This window comes from Anthonomus grandis, chromosome 13 (assembly GCF_022605725.1).
Source record: "Anthonomus grandis grandis chromosome 13, icAntGran1.3, whole genome shotgun sequence".
NCBI classification, from domain to species: Eukaryota; Metazoa; Arthropoda; class Insecta; order Coleoptera; family Curculionidae; genus Anthonomus; species Anthonomus grandis.
Genome location: NC_065558.1, coordinates 8,890,575 through 8,908,665, shown reverse-complemented (window position 1 = coordinate 8,908,665; position 18,091 = coordinate 8,890,575). Strand labels below are relative to the sequence as shown.

The following is an 18,091-nucleotide window of genomic DNA, read 5'->3' as shown; positions in this document are numbered from 1 at the left end:
TAAAGTGATGTTTTTCGTTTAAATAGCTGTTTACAATTCCTTCATTTTTATCTTTTTCCCTAGTTAATGCTGTTCAGTTGCAAGGATTTTTATTTAATTATTACCTGCTTCTACAGAAATTTGAAAAAAATATATCCTATTTGTCCTTTTCTTTATGATTGTACATATAAATCAGAAGTGGGATCAGATGAAAATTCCAAAGAAATATTCTATTAAAATGATGTTTTTCATTTCTTCCTTCTTTTTTATCTTTCTACCTAGTTAATGATTTTCAGTTGCAAGGGATTTTTATTTAACTATTACCTGCTTCTATAGAAATAAAAAAAAAGATATCCTATTTGTCCTTTTCTTTATGATCGTACATAAAAAATCAGAAGTGGGATCAGATGAAAATTCCAAAGAAATATTCTATTAAAAGGATGTTTTTCATTCCATCCTTCTTTTTTACCTTTCTACTTTCAATTTTCTTAAAAATGAAAACCATGATGTTTCTAAGATCAAAAGTCTTATCTTTGACTGCCTGGGCTAATTTTTATATTAATTTAAAAGATCTGAAAATCATTCTTAAATAAGGCGTGTCATTATTAAATGGACTTTGACCTAAGTAAGACAATATAACCCAGTGTTACACTTTCCCACTGTCTCTTAGTTGAATTGAATCGTGCCAACCGCCATTAAGATTAACATCATTTTGTAATAAGTGTCTCGATTTGTTAAATCTTTAAATAAATAGTATGTTATGATGCAATGTTTTTAAAACGGCACAATTCGTGTAGACTTAATCAAAAAAAATCTAAACAAAAAAACGTTTAATTTTTGTTTACACTAGGTGTACATTTTTAGTTGAACTTCAACGATAAATATAGAATAGTACATGATGTACTTATGTATTTTCTACAGTTTAATAAATATATTTTGACAGGATAAATAAGAACCGAAAATTTACTGAAAAATCGTTGAGTAAACTTATATTTAACGGTATTAAATTAATATATGATGTGCTTGGGCTTCATTAAAGTTTAATGAGAACCTGGACTATTTGAACATGGTTTTCTTGTTTAAAAAAATTTATTTTTAGGGGCTTGTTCATGGTTGCAACAAATGAACTTTATTAAACAATAAGACAACTATTATTAAATACGGTATAATAGCTCCTTATAAGGAGTTTGTTGGAACGTAAAGAAACCCTTAAGCAAAGTAGTTTTATGAGGAAACGGATAATATCCTTGAATTTAAAATAGTAAAATTAAATTAAAGAAATTATAAATCTTCATAGGACCAATCTCTATCAACCTTACTCTCATCAAGTCGAAGAACTCTTGAAACTAAAAGAGATTTGAGAGACATGTCAGTTTTTTATGATATTATCTATTTCAGTAACTGCATTTTATTTCTCTATTTTAAAACCATATTTTTCTGACTATATCTTTACTAACCATATGTTTACAGCACGTTTGTTTTCTGCGGAACATGATTTTTTTTTTTAATATTACTGTAGCATACTCTAGCTTGTTCCAGATGTACAATTTGCACTAAAAAGACTCTATAGAACACTAAAGTAATAACGATCAATTCCATATAATATTACTCTCCTTGGTATTGACATACACCAAATACGTATATGTAGATCAAGGTGTCATGACAAACCGAGAAATTTATAGTTTTAATGTAACGTATCGACTTGCGTCAAACTGAAATAAATAATTACTATGACAAACCATATTTTATTTTCTACAGCGATAAATTTACAAGTGAATTATTAAATTAGTCTAAAATAAATTAATTAAAATAAATATTGCTATTTGGCACTGAATATTGCACATTTACTTTAGGTCTCGTTCGTTTTAAGCGCCATGGTACCTTACCCTTCTGGCGTACCTAGTGAACCCATCGTTCGAGGTTTTTCGATACAGGCGGTTCAGTTCGGCATTTTGCACGTGATTATTTAACATTCTAACGCCATAAGACGGATAAGGGTAAAAGGAGTATCCGGTTTTTGGCATCCTGGCACTAGTATATCTGTGGCCATAGTTGTTGTTATTTTTGGAAGCGTAATGTCTTAATCCGGGAGTGGTTTGGGGCATTTTATTCGACTTGAACGTGTTAGGAATAACGGGTTGCGTAATGGGGTTTTTGGTTTTGGGTCTGATCGGTTTAAAGCCGGTTTCCAGGTTCGGTTGGGATGCTATTTCGTTTTTGGCATAATACTCGGCAAGGTACTTGTTAAGTTCTTCCTGTGATAGTTCGTGACTGGGTTCCACCCCTTGGTCTTGCGACGAAGTTTTTTGAACCGGTTCAGGGTCTTCTTCATAAACTTCTCCTTCTTTTAGGGTAACTTCAATTGGATTCACTGGTTCCACTACCAAAGGCACTACTTTCTCCACTGCATCTCTGTGGTGTACGAGATTAAGTTCTACTGGAGGTTCGTACTTTAGCTCTTCATACTCCTCGTTAATGCTTACGGTAGGTCGTCTTTGTTTGTAGGTGTGAGTTTGAGGCTCTTCTGCTTCATTTGGCTTTTGGTAAATGTATCCTGAATTTTCTTTATCCGTATCTAAAATAATGAACTAAGAAGAAGGTTTCACTAGGGAAATTTACTTAGTACCTTCATGTTGCTGCTTAGAAAACTGATACTGGGTCATCCTAGGTTCTTCCTCTTTAAGTACTGATTGAACAGATTTCAGTTGTAGGTTACTATGGCTCGTTCCCTCTTTGGTTTCTAAAGTGACGTGATGCAGTGGTCCACTTTTCTTGACTACTGCATTAAAACCGTTTTTCTCATCAGCGGTGTATTCTACTGTTCTTATGGAACCATCTGGTTCTACCAAGGAATATTGTCCTTTAATGGTATCTCCTTCTTTTTTTTCCCATTGGTGTTTTACGTCACCGGAGTGGACATCTTTTACGCCATAGCTGAAGCTGTAATCTGTGGGTTTCTGAAAATAATTGGTAACCTTTTGTTTTGTGTCTAGTATTTAAAGATATTTATAATTTAATCATAAACGTTGCATGAAACTATATACTGACACTGTTGAGTGATGAATAGTTTGGGATTTAATTAATGAACTCTTTCGATTTTTCAGGAATGTTTTTTAATTAAAATTTTAATTTCCAATGCTCACGTTCTTATAGAAATGATTTTGTCTTTTCTATAGAAAATAGAAAATAGAAAAAAAAAATTTGTGCATTTTTCAAAAGTGGTTTTCTAAATGTTCTTATGGAAACTATAATAAAAAAAAAAGAAAATATTTCACTGCAAAATAATTATAAAATTAAAATACACAGATATCGGATTAAAATAAAATTAAAAATTCAAATACAAAAAAAAACCTGAATTTGAGAAATAAAATTTTTAGCAAATAATTTTATACTTACGTCATATTCTGGTGCGTACTTTTGTACATATACGGCACTGCAAAAAGTAAAACCAAACAACAAAAACCAGTTGAAACTCTAAAATAGGAAAATAAATAAATATATCTTTTTTAAATTATAACCTACCCACCTTAACCGCAAGTACCATCTTCAAGTTCAAAGAAATGTTAAAAAGAAGGAGTAATTGTCTCGTGGGTACTTTCACGCACACAAACACTGTAGTACGTGAATCTTTACTTTTATTTATAATCTTTACTGATACCCTACTACGTATTTTCGAATTGAGTAAAAGAGATTTGGTCCTCTTTTAAAAATTTTACTTTTTCAGATGGTCGATTTGATTAGGATTTTTCTTTGATTATTTGCATATTAGAGTTTATGCAAATCAATGAAATGTGCCTAGAGGTATCATCGTAAAGCTAAACTAATTATTTATTTTCATTTATTACTCTCGGATATGGTGATTAAATAAATTATTATCTGAAAATTACTAGAAAAAGGTTCTATCTATGTGGTTGAAAGAAATCAAAATACTCTCAATTGCCTGGAAACATTAGGAAGTGAATCCAATGAAAAATTATTTGAATGTCAAATAAAAACGCTTTTTAAATGCCAATTAACTAATGATAATCCAGAAGACATAGGAATACTCTCAACTACCTGCAAAGAATATGAAGAGTGTCATTTTCTCCATGAATTGGATAAACAAGGAATTCAATATCCTGAGAAGTTGAAAAGATAACTTTTATTAACTACATTAAAATACAAACTAAATTATAACTTAACTGTCTGGAATGACTAGACAATTACTTTTAACTGCTTAATAATAAAATAATAAGAAATGACTTAAGTTACTTGAGAAGAAATTAAAAACTATCTGATCTAAACTGCCTGGAATATAAAGAATGGCTTCAAGTGCCTGGAAAAAATGAATAAATTCAGTTATTTGAAAAAAACGCCTTTTAAATGTCAGTTAACTAATGATAATCCAGAAGAAATAGGAATAGTCTCAACTACCTGCGAAGAATACGAAGAGTGTCTTTTGCTTCATGAACTGGATAAACAAGGAATACAATAGCCTGAGAAGTTGAAAAGATAACTTTTATTAACTACATTGAAATACTAACTAAATTATAACTTAACTGCCTGGAATGACTAGACAATTACTTTTAACTGCCTAATAATAAAATATTAAGGAATGAGTTAAGTTACTTGAGGAGAAATTAAAAAATATCTAAGTTAAACTGCCTGGAATATAAAGAATGGCTTTAAGTGCCTGGAAAAAATAAATAAATTCAGTTAATTGAAAAAACGCTTTTTAAATGCCAATTTACTAATGAAAATCCAGAAGACATAGGAAAACTGTCAACTACCTGCAAAGAATATGAAGAGTGTCATTTGCTCCATGAACTGAATAAGCAAGGAATACGATAGCCTGAGAAGTTGAAAAGATAACTTTTAATAACTACATTGAAATACTAACTAAATAATAACTTAACTGCCTGGAATGACTAGAGAATTGCTTTTAGCTGCCTAATAATAAAATATTAAGAAATGAGTTAAGTTACTCAAGAAGAAATAAAAAACTATCTAATCTAAACTGCCTGGAATGTCAAGAATGGTTTCCAGTGCCTGGAAAAAATTCATAAATTCAGTTATTTGAAAAAAAAAACGCTTTTTAAATGCCAGTTAACTAATGATAATCCAGAAGAAATAGGAATACTCTCAACTACCTGCAAAGAATATGAAGAGTGTTATTTGCTCCATGAACTGGATAAACAAAGAATACAATAGCCTGAGAAGTTGAAAAGATAACTTTTATTAGCAACATTGAAATACTAACTAAATAATAACTTAACTGCCTGGAATGACTAGAGAATTGCTTTTAGCTGCCTAATAATAAAATATTAAGAAATGAGTTAAGTTACTCGAGAAGAAATAAAAAACTATCTAATCTAAACTGCCTGGAATGTAAAGAATGGTTTCCAGTGCCTGGAAAAAATAAATAAATTCATTTATTTGAAAAAAAACGCTTTTTAAATGCCAGTTAACTAATGATAATCCAGAAGAAATGGGAATACTGTCAACTACCTGCAAAGAATATGAAGAGTGTCATTTTCTCCATGAACTGGATAAATAAGGAATACAATAGTCTGAGAAGTTGAAAAGATAACTTTTATTAGCTACATTGAAATACTAACTAAATAATAACTTAACTGCCTGGAATTACTAGACAATTACTTTTAACTGCCTAATAATAAAATATTAAGAAATGAGTTAAGTTAATTGAGAAGAAATAAAAAACTATCTGATCTAAACTGCCTGGAATATAAATAATGGTTTCCAGTGCCTGGAAAAAATAAATAAATTCAGTTATTTGAAAAAAAACGCTTTTTAAATGGCAGTTAACTAATGATAATCCAGAAGAAATAGGAATACTCTCAAATACCTGCAAAGAATATGAAGAGTGTCATTTGCTCCATGAACTGGATAAACAAGGAATTCAATAGCCTGAGAAGTTGAAAAGATAACTTTTATTAACTACATTGAAATACTAACTAAGTAATAACTTAACTGCCTGGAATGACTAGAGAATTGCTTTTAGCTGCCTAATAATAAAATATTAAGAAATGAGTTAAGTTAATTGAGAAGAAATAAAAAACTATCTGATCTAAACTGCCTAGAATATAAATAATGGTTTCCAGTGCCTGGAAAAAATAAATAAATTCAGTTATTTGAAAAAAAACGCTTTTTAAATGCCAGTTAACTAATGATAATCCAGAAGAAATAGGAATACTCTCAAATACCTGCAAAGAATATGAAGAGTGTCTTTTGCTTCATGAACTGGATAAACAAGGAATACAATAGCCTGAGAAGTTGAAAAGATAACTTTTATTAGCAACATTGAAATACTAACTAAATAATAACTTAACTGCCTGGAATGACTAGAGAATTGCTTTTAACTGCCTAATAATAAAATATTAAGAAATGAGTTAAGTTACTCGAGAAGAAATAAAAAACTGTCTAATCTAAACTGCCTGGAATATAAAGAATGGTTTCCAGTGCCTGAAAAAAATTAATAAATCCAGTTATTTGAAAAAAACGCTTTTTAAATGCCAGTTAACTAATGATAATGCAGAAGAAATGGGAATACTTTCAACTACCTGCAAAGAATATGAAGAGTGTCATTTTTTCCATGAACTAGATAAACAAGGAATACAATAGCCTGAGAAGTTGAAAAGATAACTTTTAATAACTACATTGAAATATTAACTAAATAATAACTTAACTGCCTGGAATGACTAGAGAATTGCTTTTAACTGCCTAATAATAAAATATTAAGAAATGAGTTAAGTTACTTGAGAAGAAATAAAAACTATCTAATCTAAACTGCCTGGAATGTAAAGAATGGTTTCCAGTGCCTGGAAAAAATTAATAAATTCAGTTAATTGAAAAAAACGCTTTTTAAATGCCAATTAACTAATGAAAATCCAGAAGACATAGGAATACTGTCAACTACCTGCAAAGAAAATGAAGAGTGTCATTTTCTCCATGAACTGGATAAACAAGGAATACAATGACCTGAAAAAGCTAAGAGTATCTTTGGTCCTAATGGGTCATAATATTTCTTTTAAGCACAAATAGTGCACTTAATTTAACCACATCGGCCTATCTAGGACATTAGCTTCGAACAAAATAATTATTCATTGACTCCTAACCTTTACATTATCTGATATTAACGCTTATTACGACCTGGCGCATTAAACAGTCTTGCATACAATTGACCACATTATCAGATAATAATGGTATACGGTGACGAAAAAGTTAATTGTGGCTTTGTAAAATATCAAACAACCAATAAAGAAGAATTTGAAATTGACTAATTGCCATCGGGGTGAGATAAAATGCGTCATTAAAAGGACAAATCTGGTATCGATGTCCAATTATGACCGCATGGTCGTGGTTTAAACTGTTTCGCCCACTATGAGCCACATTCCCTGTCCGTTTCGTTATCCATTATTGCAAATTAAAGCATTGTTTTCCCTTAATTGATCTATGGGTGTGGGTCAAATTTCGTCATAGCCATATAATAGACATTGTTTAACAAATCAGATTATTTGCTAAAGATTCAATAATTTTTGCGGATTTTCAATTTAGTACACGAGTGTTTCTCTGAAATAAAGTAGACCATTTTCACTTTATATGGCGACCGTTAGGCTTTATATGGTTAGAGTAAAGAGTGAAGGAAATTAAAGTGAAATTCTATACAGAAATAGATAACTAACTAGTTTTAGAACCGTTTATATTAAGTTAATATAATAATAATGTTGTTTTTTGGATTTTTTTAATTAATTCAAAATTTCTGAGCATGAAAATAAAGATATTTTTAAACGTGTAATATATTATTCCCTATAAGACGTCCTGTTCAGATATATTATTTTATTAATAGCCAGTTGAAACTGTGCTTTCAAATACAAATTCTCAAACAAATTTAAATGTCTATATGTGTATCCAAAATCCAGACAAAAATAGAACGAGTCCATGTTAAAAATCACTGGACCCTGGATACGCCATAGCGTATTGAACCGTATTGGCGAGTGGTTGAACGCACAATTTAGTGATAAAACAGTGGTTTATATAGGTAGGTCAATTTTATTTGATTTTTTTAATAAAATAAATCGCATCTAATCTAGTGCTTAAGATGAAATAACCCTGAATTATGTATATTTAATTTTTTTAATTAGTTGTTTTTAATTCTTTCCTAATTGTTCTAGACAGTTGAGGTGATCCAGATTTTTATAAAACACAAGAGGCTTTTTTAGACGATTTAAATAATTATTCGTCACTTCAAGGTGATTGATGAAATACCTTGCTCCTTCAGTACTCCTATAGTTTAAGTGACTTGCACTCATTCTGATATCTTTTTATTTTGTAATTAACAATTAAAAAATTGTTCAGAAATCGCTCTACTGTTAGAAAAACGTAATGTAAAGGTTTGCGGAAAGGAGAGCTAGAAAGCCGGAATGGAACAGTTCCAATTGAAATATGTAATATTTTTCACTTACATGAATTTCCTATTTTTTCCAGGCAATTAAAATCAATTTTTATTTTCCAGGTCGTTTAGGTTATTCTCGTTTGATTCAGGTACATTTCAAATTTTACTTAGATAGTTGTTCAACAAATCTTGTCCTCTCCAGGCAGTTGAAAACATTTTTTAGTTTGTTCCAGATATTTGAAAATTTGTTTCGATTTGTTAAAGCCTTTAAGGAAACTATAGAAGTCTGTAAATTAGAAAAAAAACGGACAAGGAAGTATGCTAGAAAAAGCTGTAAGAATAAAAGTCAAAAGAGAGTAAAAAAGTAAAAAAGATCGAATTTTTCGCTTTACGTCCCTTATTTTCAATTTTATTCGCGTTTTATTAAATATTTTTTTGCTTTCTCAATTTTCTTATTTAAAATCCTTCTTGTTTTTTTAATAATATTTATATAAGGCTTAGTTTCCTAGAGCTTTTGATTAGTCATATTTTATGATCAACATACAGTTTTTCTTTATTTTTATACACCTGGAACTAATAGAAACTCCAATTTCCTAGAGGAAATATTCTTGCTATAGTGAAATGTTTCCAATTTCTTGAAAACTATTTGTATAATCGAACTTGAGAGCTGTAGCGAAAGTAAGACTGAAATTGTCTATTTACGCCCCTTATTTTCACTTCTGTTCGCGTTTTATTAAATATTTTTTTGCTTTCTCAGTTTTCCTATTTAATTTCCTTGTTGTTCTTTCACTATTATTATTATTATTATTATTTATTTCTGTTTTTTCTTTTGGATGTTTTTGAGACTCAGTTCTCTTAATTAGTCATAATTTATGATCAACATACATCTTTGATAGAAACTCCAATTGCCTGGAAGAAATTTTAAAAGTTACCTTGCTACAGTAAAATATTCCCAATTACTTAGAAACTTGACAAAAGTGTTTTTTCATGCATTTAAAGTCATTTACATTAATACATTTATTTTCTCGCCTATATCTTATTAGAATGGACTATTCATTTAATAGAAGTGGTTATTGATTTCATTTCATATTTTCTCCAGGTAGGCAAATTAAAGATATCCCAGTTTTTCTAGTTAAAGTCAGATAGTTGAGGGAATATTCATTTTTCGCAGGCACATTAATTTACTATTATAGATACTACTAATTACTAATAATTGAGTTAATCCTGGAAGACCTAAACTTCTTTTAATGAAATTCCTTCAGGTCTATGTCTTGATTCAGTTTATTAAGCAAATATTTTAATAGCTTATCTGAGTTTGTAGAAGTATGCAGCCTGATTTAACTTAATGTATCACATCGAATTGCTATAATTGGATTTAATGGTTTTCGAGATATATAGGTGCAAGTGAAGAGGTAACTTTTTTCCAAAAGGGTCAAAATTCCAAAATCTTATGGCACAAACCTTTTTTTTTTCCACATACTTGTACCTACTTCATTCAACAATAAAATCGTGAATGAACCTAATTATCTGAAAACCACAATGGTAATTTAGCACTAAATTCACTATGACAAATGTAATTGTATTGTTTTGGATGTCCCTTGCCAAAATTAAAGTGTACTGAACTATAATCTAATTAATAATTGAAGCCGCAATATGTATGCTTACTGTGATATTTTCTAGAAATTAAAAAATTGAAAATAGCGCAAGTGGTAGTGTTCCATTTAACTTAAAAATAACTTTGGATATTTGTAAATAAGAATTAGAAGGTTTTATTCGTGTAGGCGGACGTGCAAAAGTAAATAGTACTATTACCTACAATTTTCAAAATAACTTGTTTTTCGTTGAATCCTTGGAGGTTTGCCATGCATCGGTTATCGGGAGGTTTTTTTCTTTATTTTTAATTTTTCGAAAAATCCATTTGTCATAATCGAAATTCTTTAAACGAAATTGGCAAGTGAGAATGTTGAGAATTTACTTAATTATTTTGATGTTTTTTTTGTAGAAAATTCACAGAATGCCTGGAAGCGAAGGAACCAACTTGATAACTACCTATCTTATCCTTATAGCCCTTTTGCTAGTTTTATGGGCCCTATATTCGGGAATGTATTAAAGTAATGTAAGTATCTTTTTTTTTATAAAAAAATACAGGGTGTTTCTTAAAGCGTGCTAATATGTAAGGGGGTGATTCCTGGACTCATTTTAAGAAAAAAAGTTTCTATGAACATATGTCCTAATCGTCTTAACTTTTGAGATACAGGGTGTTAAAGTTCAAAAAAAATCAGTTTTTTAATAATAACCTAATATCGATGTTTTTTTTCAAAATGCCTTTTATACTGTTTCTAATATAAAATATTGCAATTTAAACCCTGATTTGGAATGATGGAAAATTGATTTTTTTTGACATTTTTTAATTTAGTTTTTCTTAGGTTTATCTATTATTATCTATTTTTTTTCACGCTTTTTTGGCTTTCCTTAGATTCGGCTTTAAATTTTTTATTTTTTCTCAAAAAAATTATAATAATTGGGGCTTGGTTCTAAAAGGGCCAAAGTCATAACTCGCAATTTTTGACAAATTGACTTTAAAGGTAATGAGGTCGCATTAGGTTTGGTTTTTATACAACATAGATAGGTTTCTGTATTTTTCTTAAGCTTGATTTGGGTATAGAGGATATTGGTTTTAAAAAAAAAATCTTAAAAGTGTATAAAATAAATTTATTTAAAAAAAAAATTGACATTAGCCTTTTTTTAATAAATAATAAATTAAACTAATAACACTTTGGCCCAACTTAAAAAAATCAAAATGAAACTAAAAACACAAGAAAAAACTTCGTAAAAGTCGTTGCACATACATTTTGATAAAAATATAGGCACCTAAAGCGAATCTTCATCATCTTCACTTTCACCAAGATTATCAATTGCAGTCTCAGAAGAACTTAGTCCATTAAGAAACTGCAGATAGTATGGCTGACTGTTTTTATCAATAAATGATAATAAGTCCCTCAAATGTTGTACTTTATTTTTTTGGAATGCCTAACGGTTTTTTATTAATAGGGAAAAGTTTTATTGCATTTTCGGCATTACGGGTTGATTTTCTTAATAAATTTAAAGTTTGATATGGCTCGTCTTCAGCAAAAGTGGTTTTGTATTTCAGCAGATCAGGATTTTTGGTAGAACAGTGAATGACTCTTATTTTAGCCCAAACAACAGGGTTTCCCAAAGTATGAACTTTTTTGTGCTGAAACTTTTCCGAAAGGAGTGACGTAATATTCAAGAATTCTTCCTGAGCCATCTCATGCACAAAAATTGGGGGTTTTCTAGGCATTAACCGAAATAAATTGGCCCTAAATTTCTATTTTTATTGTGGTATTTTTTCTAGCCTTTTCAATGGCTGCATGAATTTGGTCGGCTTCCATATGTCCCGGAATAAGAAATTTGTGATATATGCTGACATGCCTTCCTTCTCGTTTAAAATATTCTTCAGTAATCGTTAGCAGCATAGCAGAAATTAAAATGTTTTTGTTTTGTCCAGGACAACTCTCAGATCACTGTACATAATTATTTTATTCACATCAAAGGGAATGTTATGAAGGTAAGTATACAGACAAGAAGCGATTTCCTGCCCGCCTCCCTGAGCTATTGTTTCATTCCATAAATAACATTTTGCCGAATTTATGTTTTTATGTGATTCAAAAACTGTGAGATTGAATGTCCAAAGTTTTCTTTTATAAAAAGACACACTGCTTTGTAAGTTAGGAGTTGGCAAACACTTTTGCAAGTCAAAGCTCTTAACTAATAAATTAGCATTTGTTTTGCACTTAAGCTTGTCGCTTTTTTTCTTTATATCCGCATTCAGCCAATATTTTATGTTCTTCATTTTCGGCTTCAATCTGGGCTTTTTCTTCCACATTAGTAACTGATTTAAGCCGATGCAAAAACTTGTCACATGTTGCACAGGTGTCATTGTAAGGTTTTTTAAACGAAAAGTTGAATTCTTCATTAAACATTTTTCTACACAGGGATTCTTTTTTTTTTGGACGATTTTTTCGATGCTTTTAGAATTAAGCTCGACAAAATAGTGTCTACTGTAATTTCTTCTGCTTTCTTTGTTATTTTCTCTACGCCTCTCAGATCTTTTTGGAAACTCTTGAATATGGTTAGCAATAAATTGGTTTTGTGCTTCTTGTGATAACCTATAAAATCCCTGAAATAACTCTGTTCTTGCGTCGTTAGAAAACTTCTCTGAACACTTTTTCTTACAGGTACAGGGATCTTTAATTTTTTTTTCAGAAACTCTTTTCCCTGCTTTTGTTTCTTTTATTTTTATCCCAACTGTTCTGATCCGTTTTCCTTTTTCTACTTTCTTGGCCCTCTATGACTGTTTTCCTTCCTTTCTTCTTCGTAACATTTATGTTATTTGTAACAACAGTGTCTGCTAATATATGAACCGGAGTACCAAGTTGTTAAGATATGTTTTGGTTTATATCTGAATCAGAACCGCTACTGGTATCATCATTTACAGGATCATATTCATCACTTGAATATGGCTCGAAATCCCCAGATTGATTGCTATCAGTGTTGGATTTATCAGTGTCGTCGATATTTGGCTGGTCTATTTCCAGCTGTATTACTTCTTCTTCTAGTAAAAACTCTTAAAAAAATTATCTCTTAAAAATAATAAGCAATAACAACTTACGTGATAAATAGTTGGTTTCATTTAAATTCCCGCCTATACGTGAACATGAGGGCGCTTCAAAAGAGTGACATGCATTTTGCAAAATAGCATAATCCTTATTGATATGGTCGTCTAAATTACCAGTTTGAATCTCTTTTTTTTATAATACTTTCACAGCTTTTGGTAATTCGGATAATAGATTCTGTTTGCAAGGATTTTGCTTCCTCAAAAACTACTGTAATAAAACAAATGCATAGATATATATTTTTTTAATTAAATTAAAAATAACCGCATAATACTTTCTGCTGCTAATGCTGATTTCGAGTCACTCAGTAAACTTAATAACAAAAAAAAACGTATGACTAATTTTTATACGACAAAATTATTAGCTATAAAAATAGTCTCATTAGCTTTCAACGTGCATACGTGAATATAAAAAGTATTTCCATTACTTATTTTAGTTACTATTAATACTATTTCTATTTTAAAAACATTATAAGAACTCACTTTTGATATTAAATTTTATTATATATCCTAGGCAATTTTGGAATCAAAATTATGATATATTTAAGTCTTTACCTGAATCATTGTAACCAGTTTTAGAACTTGAACACAAATTTACCAATTTTTGGCCACGGGATAACATTATAAATAAGAGTAAAATTAAACTAAAAAACTAGTATTTCTCCTTTCTAATGCATAAAATAACAAATCAACACTTATTTCCCGCCAACACGTTGTTATTCAGAGCAACAGAAAAACAAATGCCTAATTCAGGGCCATTGTCGCAACAGATCAAAACCATTTATTTCTAAAAAGGCCAATGTCGATATTGGCCTTATAAGAAGTTATATAATATTGGATTCCTGGGGCCTATATTCACATTGGCCCTTTTATTGAAAAAAGAGTATAAAATTGAAATGTTGACATTGGCCTTTAGCGGATTTGTAATTTTTTACCTGTGAAAGATAGACTTTTGCCCTTATTACACATAATAATCTGGTCTGTGCCGATTCCAAAAATGCACTTAAGCCCAAATCTAAAAAAAATGACTTGGGCCCTTTTAGAACCAAGGCCCAGTATTAAACCCAACACAGTTTTTTTTTGAGTTTTATTAGAGTATATTGGTAATTTTCCTTCATGTTTTGTTTTTTTTTTAATTATTTAGTGGTATTTTGGGTTTTTGTATATCCTTAGGTGCTTTTGCTTTTTGCGAAATTTCTTTTTTTTTTTATATAAAAGAAACCTCTTTTGGGTTTCCATTAAATACGTTTATTTAACTTTCTTTTTAAATTTGTTTCTTCCTAAAGTCGATCATTTTATTTTTTGAATAAAATATCTCGAAACTTTTGTTTTCATTCAATTTTTCTCAAAAAACTAATCGCAATATAAATGAACTTTTTTATAACAAATGTATAATTTTTTTAATGATTGGATTATATCATTTTTAGAAAAACAAAAACAGTGAACAATTAAACAAAATTATAATCTTTCTATAAAAATCAAAAAAAAATTCTTAGGTTTCCTAATGTTGAACGTTCGTTTATTTTGCTCTTTTGGAAAAAAAAGTTTTTTTTTTAAATATTGTCATTTTTTCAAAAAGTCATCTCAAAAAAGAATATTGATCTTTTTATTTAACTTTTTCTGAAAAAAAAACTAGACCTAACTATATACAAAAAGGAAGACAATTCTTTTTTTCGGAAAAATCAATGGAGCACTTCCTTATGGCCTACTAGGTTTAGCTACTTTTTCTCAAATAAAATTTTAAAATAAAAATAGTCTATTTATTATTTATTCTAAATATTCCAGGGTTTCTTCTGATAAAGCGTTGATTTACTGCAGATGCCTTCTCAATCGCCAGACTTCAATCCAATTGAAATGTTATAAAAAGAATACTTTTTATTAATAAACGAAATTCCTAAGAGATTTTATTCCTAGAAGTTTCTTAATATACCATACTTTAGGTAATTAATAAAAATTCAAAATAAAATATTTTAAATCTCAAGCTTTGTTGAACCAAAGTATAGAACGTGACCCATCAAATTATTTGAAATTTCACAAAGAGTCCAAAAAGAGCAAAAATACATATAATAAAAAAACAAAAACAAATCATTTTAAAATAGACAAACACTCATAAATAAAAACCGTACATTTATATTTGCGTTTTTCCAAACCGTGTGTAACGGTGCCAAGAATCCGACATGAAGGTGTAAAAAACATTTTATAACTCTACTATGACGGTTCTAATCCATTTAGAATTTGTACCGGACAGATTTGCGTCTATGCCAAAATCGACCCGTCCATCCGTTGCTTTTAATTTCACTATTGGGGTCAAACTATTTTTTTTTTCAGGTTCTAAAAACCTCGAAACATCACCAACCATCCATCCATCATCATCGATTAGCATATAGACATGAAAGCAAGGTGGCGGCCACTATAATATAACCGAATCATGGATCCAATTTATATTTTTATAAGTGGTTAAGACATTTATTAGTTATTTAGGTTTAATTTTAAAGTTATAATACATTTACAATGTTTCGTTAAATTTGTGTTTTATTACTCGTCGGACATGATGGCGTTGAAGGTGTTGTAACCTTCGCACACTGTTGTAGCGCAACATCTTCAGTCTTTGATATAGAAATTATTAATGTTTTGAAAGCAAGAAAGCATATATCCCTACATACTGTACGTACACTACAAAGCATTTTAACTGGGTTAAACAAAAACCATTTTAAACGGCCATTCCAATGTGCAAAAAATCAATTTTATGTTCTTTAAATCGTCCATTCTAGCCTTTTAAATCCGGTTATTTGATTTCTATCCGAGTACCGCCATATATACTTTATTAACTGGCGAACAGATAGACAGACAACACGTGCTGCTGTACTAGTACGACAGGATTGGATTTAATTAAAAACATTTATGAGTGTATAATGAAAGTTAAAAATTCTATTACTTTTTGAAACATATGATTGTTATTATGATAGAGTTGATCACCCAGTCTGATGGTGGTTCTTATTTATTCAAGCCATAAGTATTTAATGCGAAAGAATATGTAAATCTTTTTTTTTGTAATAACTCTTTTGAGATTGTATTGGTTAATTTTGGCATATATTTGTAAAAAAAATATAAACACACAAAAATTTCAGGGGCACTTTGCAGATATAAAGCTTAATGAGTCATTAGAAACGTTTCAATATTTAATCGATTCAATTCGGCAAGCAAAAAGAACTCAACATGCATCTCAAAAATTAGGTGCCACATAAACAAAAATTGGAAAAACTCTAGAATTTACAGGTTTAATTAAAAAAGAGATTTGTTAAAAGAAAAATTAAAACATATCCTAAAAATTCAGTCTCAAAAAACTAAAAAATTTGGTAAACAACAAAATAAAATAACTCAAAATTAATGTTAAAAAGCAGTGGAAAACTATAAATGATTTTCTAAAAACTAGTTCTAACGACAACAATAAATCAGAACTCATATATGCAGGACAAGCTGACTTGTAATAAAGAGGAAATAGCCCAGGGTCAATTATTCTTTTTACACTACTGGTGCTCTGCCGTCGTAAGAAAGAGAGCCGTATCTGCATTTTTTTTTTAATTTAGTTAAAACTATAATATGAATATTTGAGGCAACAGGAGTCGATTGATGTATCTTAAAAACGCGTATCTGCATCGCAAGTTTGCTTAAATGTATATACGATTACTACAAAATGACGTAATTTTCCGATTTCATAACTTAAACAACCCTAACTAGCAAATGTTGCTTACATTCCCGTATCTAAAACTTTTACCTTTTTACTTTACAGTTAACGCAAATATACAGGGTGACAATTTCAAGAGTAGCCATGGCTTATAATTTTTAAACCGTAAAAGATATAAAAAAATGCTTAAAACCATTTCTATAGTAACAAGGGGGAACCAAAATGATGAATTTTTTAGGGATATACTATCATCCCCCTAACCCCCAGAGCCACCCCCTTAAAAATTTTAAATTGAAAGGGTAGTCGAGTGATACCTTGTTTGAAAGGTCTATTAATTCCCTATATTATGCGACCCTAATAATCAATGCATTTATTTTAGAGTTATGCCAATTTTAATATTTTCTTAAAGGTTATTTAAGTGTTTTTTAATTTCTTATAAAATTAACATATTTTGAAAATGTCATAAAATATTTAACATTTGAACATTAGTACAAATGGTTAAGAACTAGGAAAACACTCTGCAATATTGCGTTTATTCTATTTTTAAAACAATAAAAATCTGCATTGAACTTTAATTATTTTATTAAATGCTCAAAGTGGCTTCCATTATTTTGCAAGCAAAAGTACAATCTGTTTTCAAACTCTTGACGAACATTTCTAAAAACTTCAGTTGTTAATAATCGGCACTCTTGTGTAATTCTTTGTGTTAGCTCCTCAATGGTGGCAGGCTGCGTTTTGAAATCGACCGATTTTAGGTGACCCCAAAGAAAAAAATCGAGAGGGGTGAGATCTGGCGATCTTGGCGGCCACTCAATAGGTCCTCTTTTACCAATCCATTGGTCTGGATAATGATTATCTAGCCACTCTCTAACAGGCAATACATAATGTGGTGGGGCCCCATCTTGTTGAAAATGCAATAAATTTTCATCAAGAACAAGATCTCCATTTTTATCCCTTTGGTTTTCCAATTCCGTTATTACTAAAGGCTCAACAGTTGTTTCGAACATTTCAGCATAAATTTCTCCATTTAGATTATCATCAATAAACAATGGCCCAATTATATTATTCCCCAGAATTCCGGCCCACACATTTATTTTTTGGGGATATTGGGTGTGCCCTTCCCTAAAAATATGGGGATTCTCATCACTCCAGTAACGGCAGTTTTGCTTATTAACGTTACCGTTTAAATAAAAAGTGCACTCGTCACTGAAACAAATGTTTTTTATAAAACGTGGCTCATTTATTATTTTTTGGGTCATTAATTCACAAAATTCGATCCGCCTGTCTGGATCGTCATCACCAAGTTCTTGAACAATCTGTAGCTTGTAAGGATGGAATT

General features: G+C 30.0%; 1 protein-coding gene and 1 long non-coding RNA gene across 2 annotated transcripts; one reads left to right on the top strand and one right to left on the bottom strand.

Annotated features, from left to right (window-relative positions):
- Positions 1–1,704: 1,704 nt before the first annotated feature.
- Positions 1,705–3,663, bottom strand: LOC126743938 (uncharacterized). The gene is made up of 4 exons (XM_050451222.1): positions 3,506–3,663; positions 3,376–3,453; positions 2,606–2,936; positions 1,705–2,554 (listed from the first exon to the last, which is right to left on the bottom strand). The coding sequence occupies exons 1-4, from the start codon at positions 3,521–3,523 to the stop codon at positions 1,845–1,847; spliced, it is 1,137 nt and encodes a 378-aa protein (XP_050307179.1). The 5' UTR covers positions 3,524–3,663; the 3' UTR covers positions 1,705–1,844.
- Positions 3,664–7,851: 4,188 nt separating this feature from the next.
- LOC126743946 (uncharacterized) lies at positions 7,852–15,591 on the top strand. The gene is made up of 3 exons (XR_007663025.1): positions 7,852–8,017; positions 10,374–10,487; positions 15,396–15,591. It is a non-coding gene; the product is annotated as an uncharacterized LOC126743946 (long non-coding RNA).
- Positions 15,592–18,091: the final 2,500 nt, after the last annotated feature.

Coding starts and splice junctions, on each gene's coding strand:
- LOC126743938 (XM_050451222.1), bottom strand. Junction 2,937..3,375: donor AGTACGCACCAGAATATGAC/GTAAGTATAAAA, acceptor AATTATTTTCAG/AAACCCACAGATTACAGCTT. Junction 2,555..2,605: donor TTCTAAGCAGCAACATGAAG/GTACTAAGTAAA, acceptor TCATTATTTTAG/ATACGGATAAAGAAAATTCA.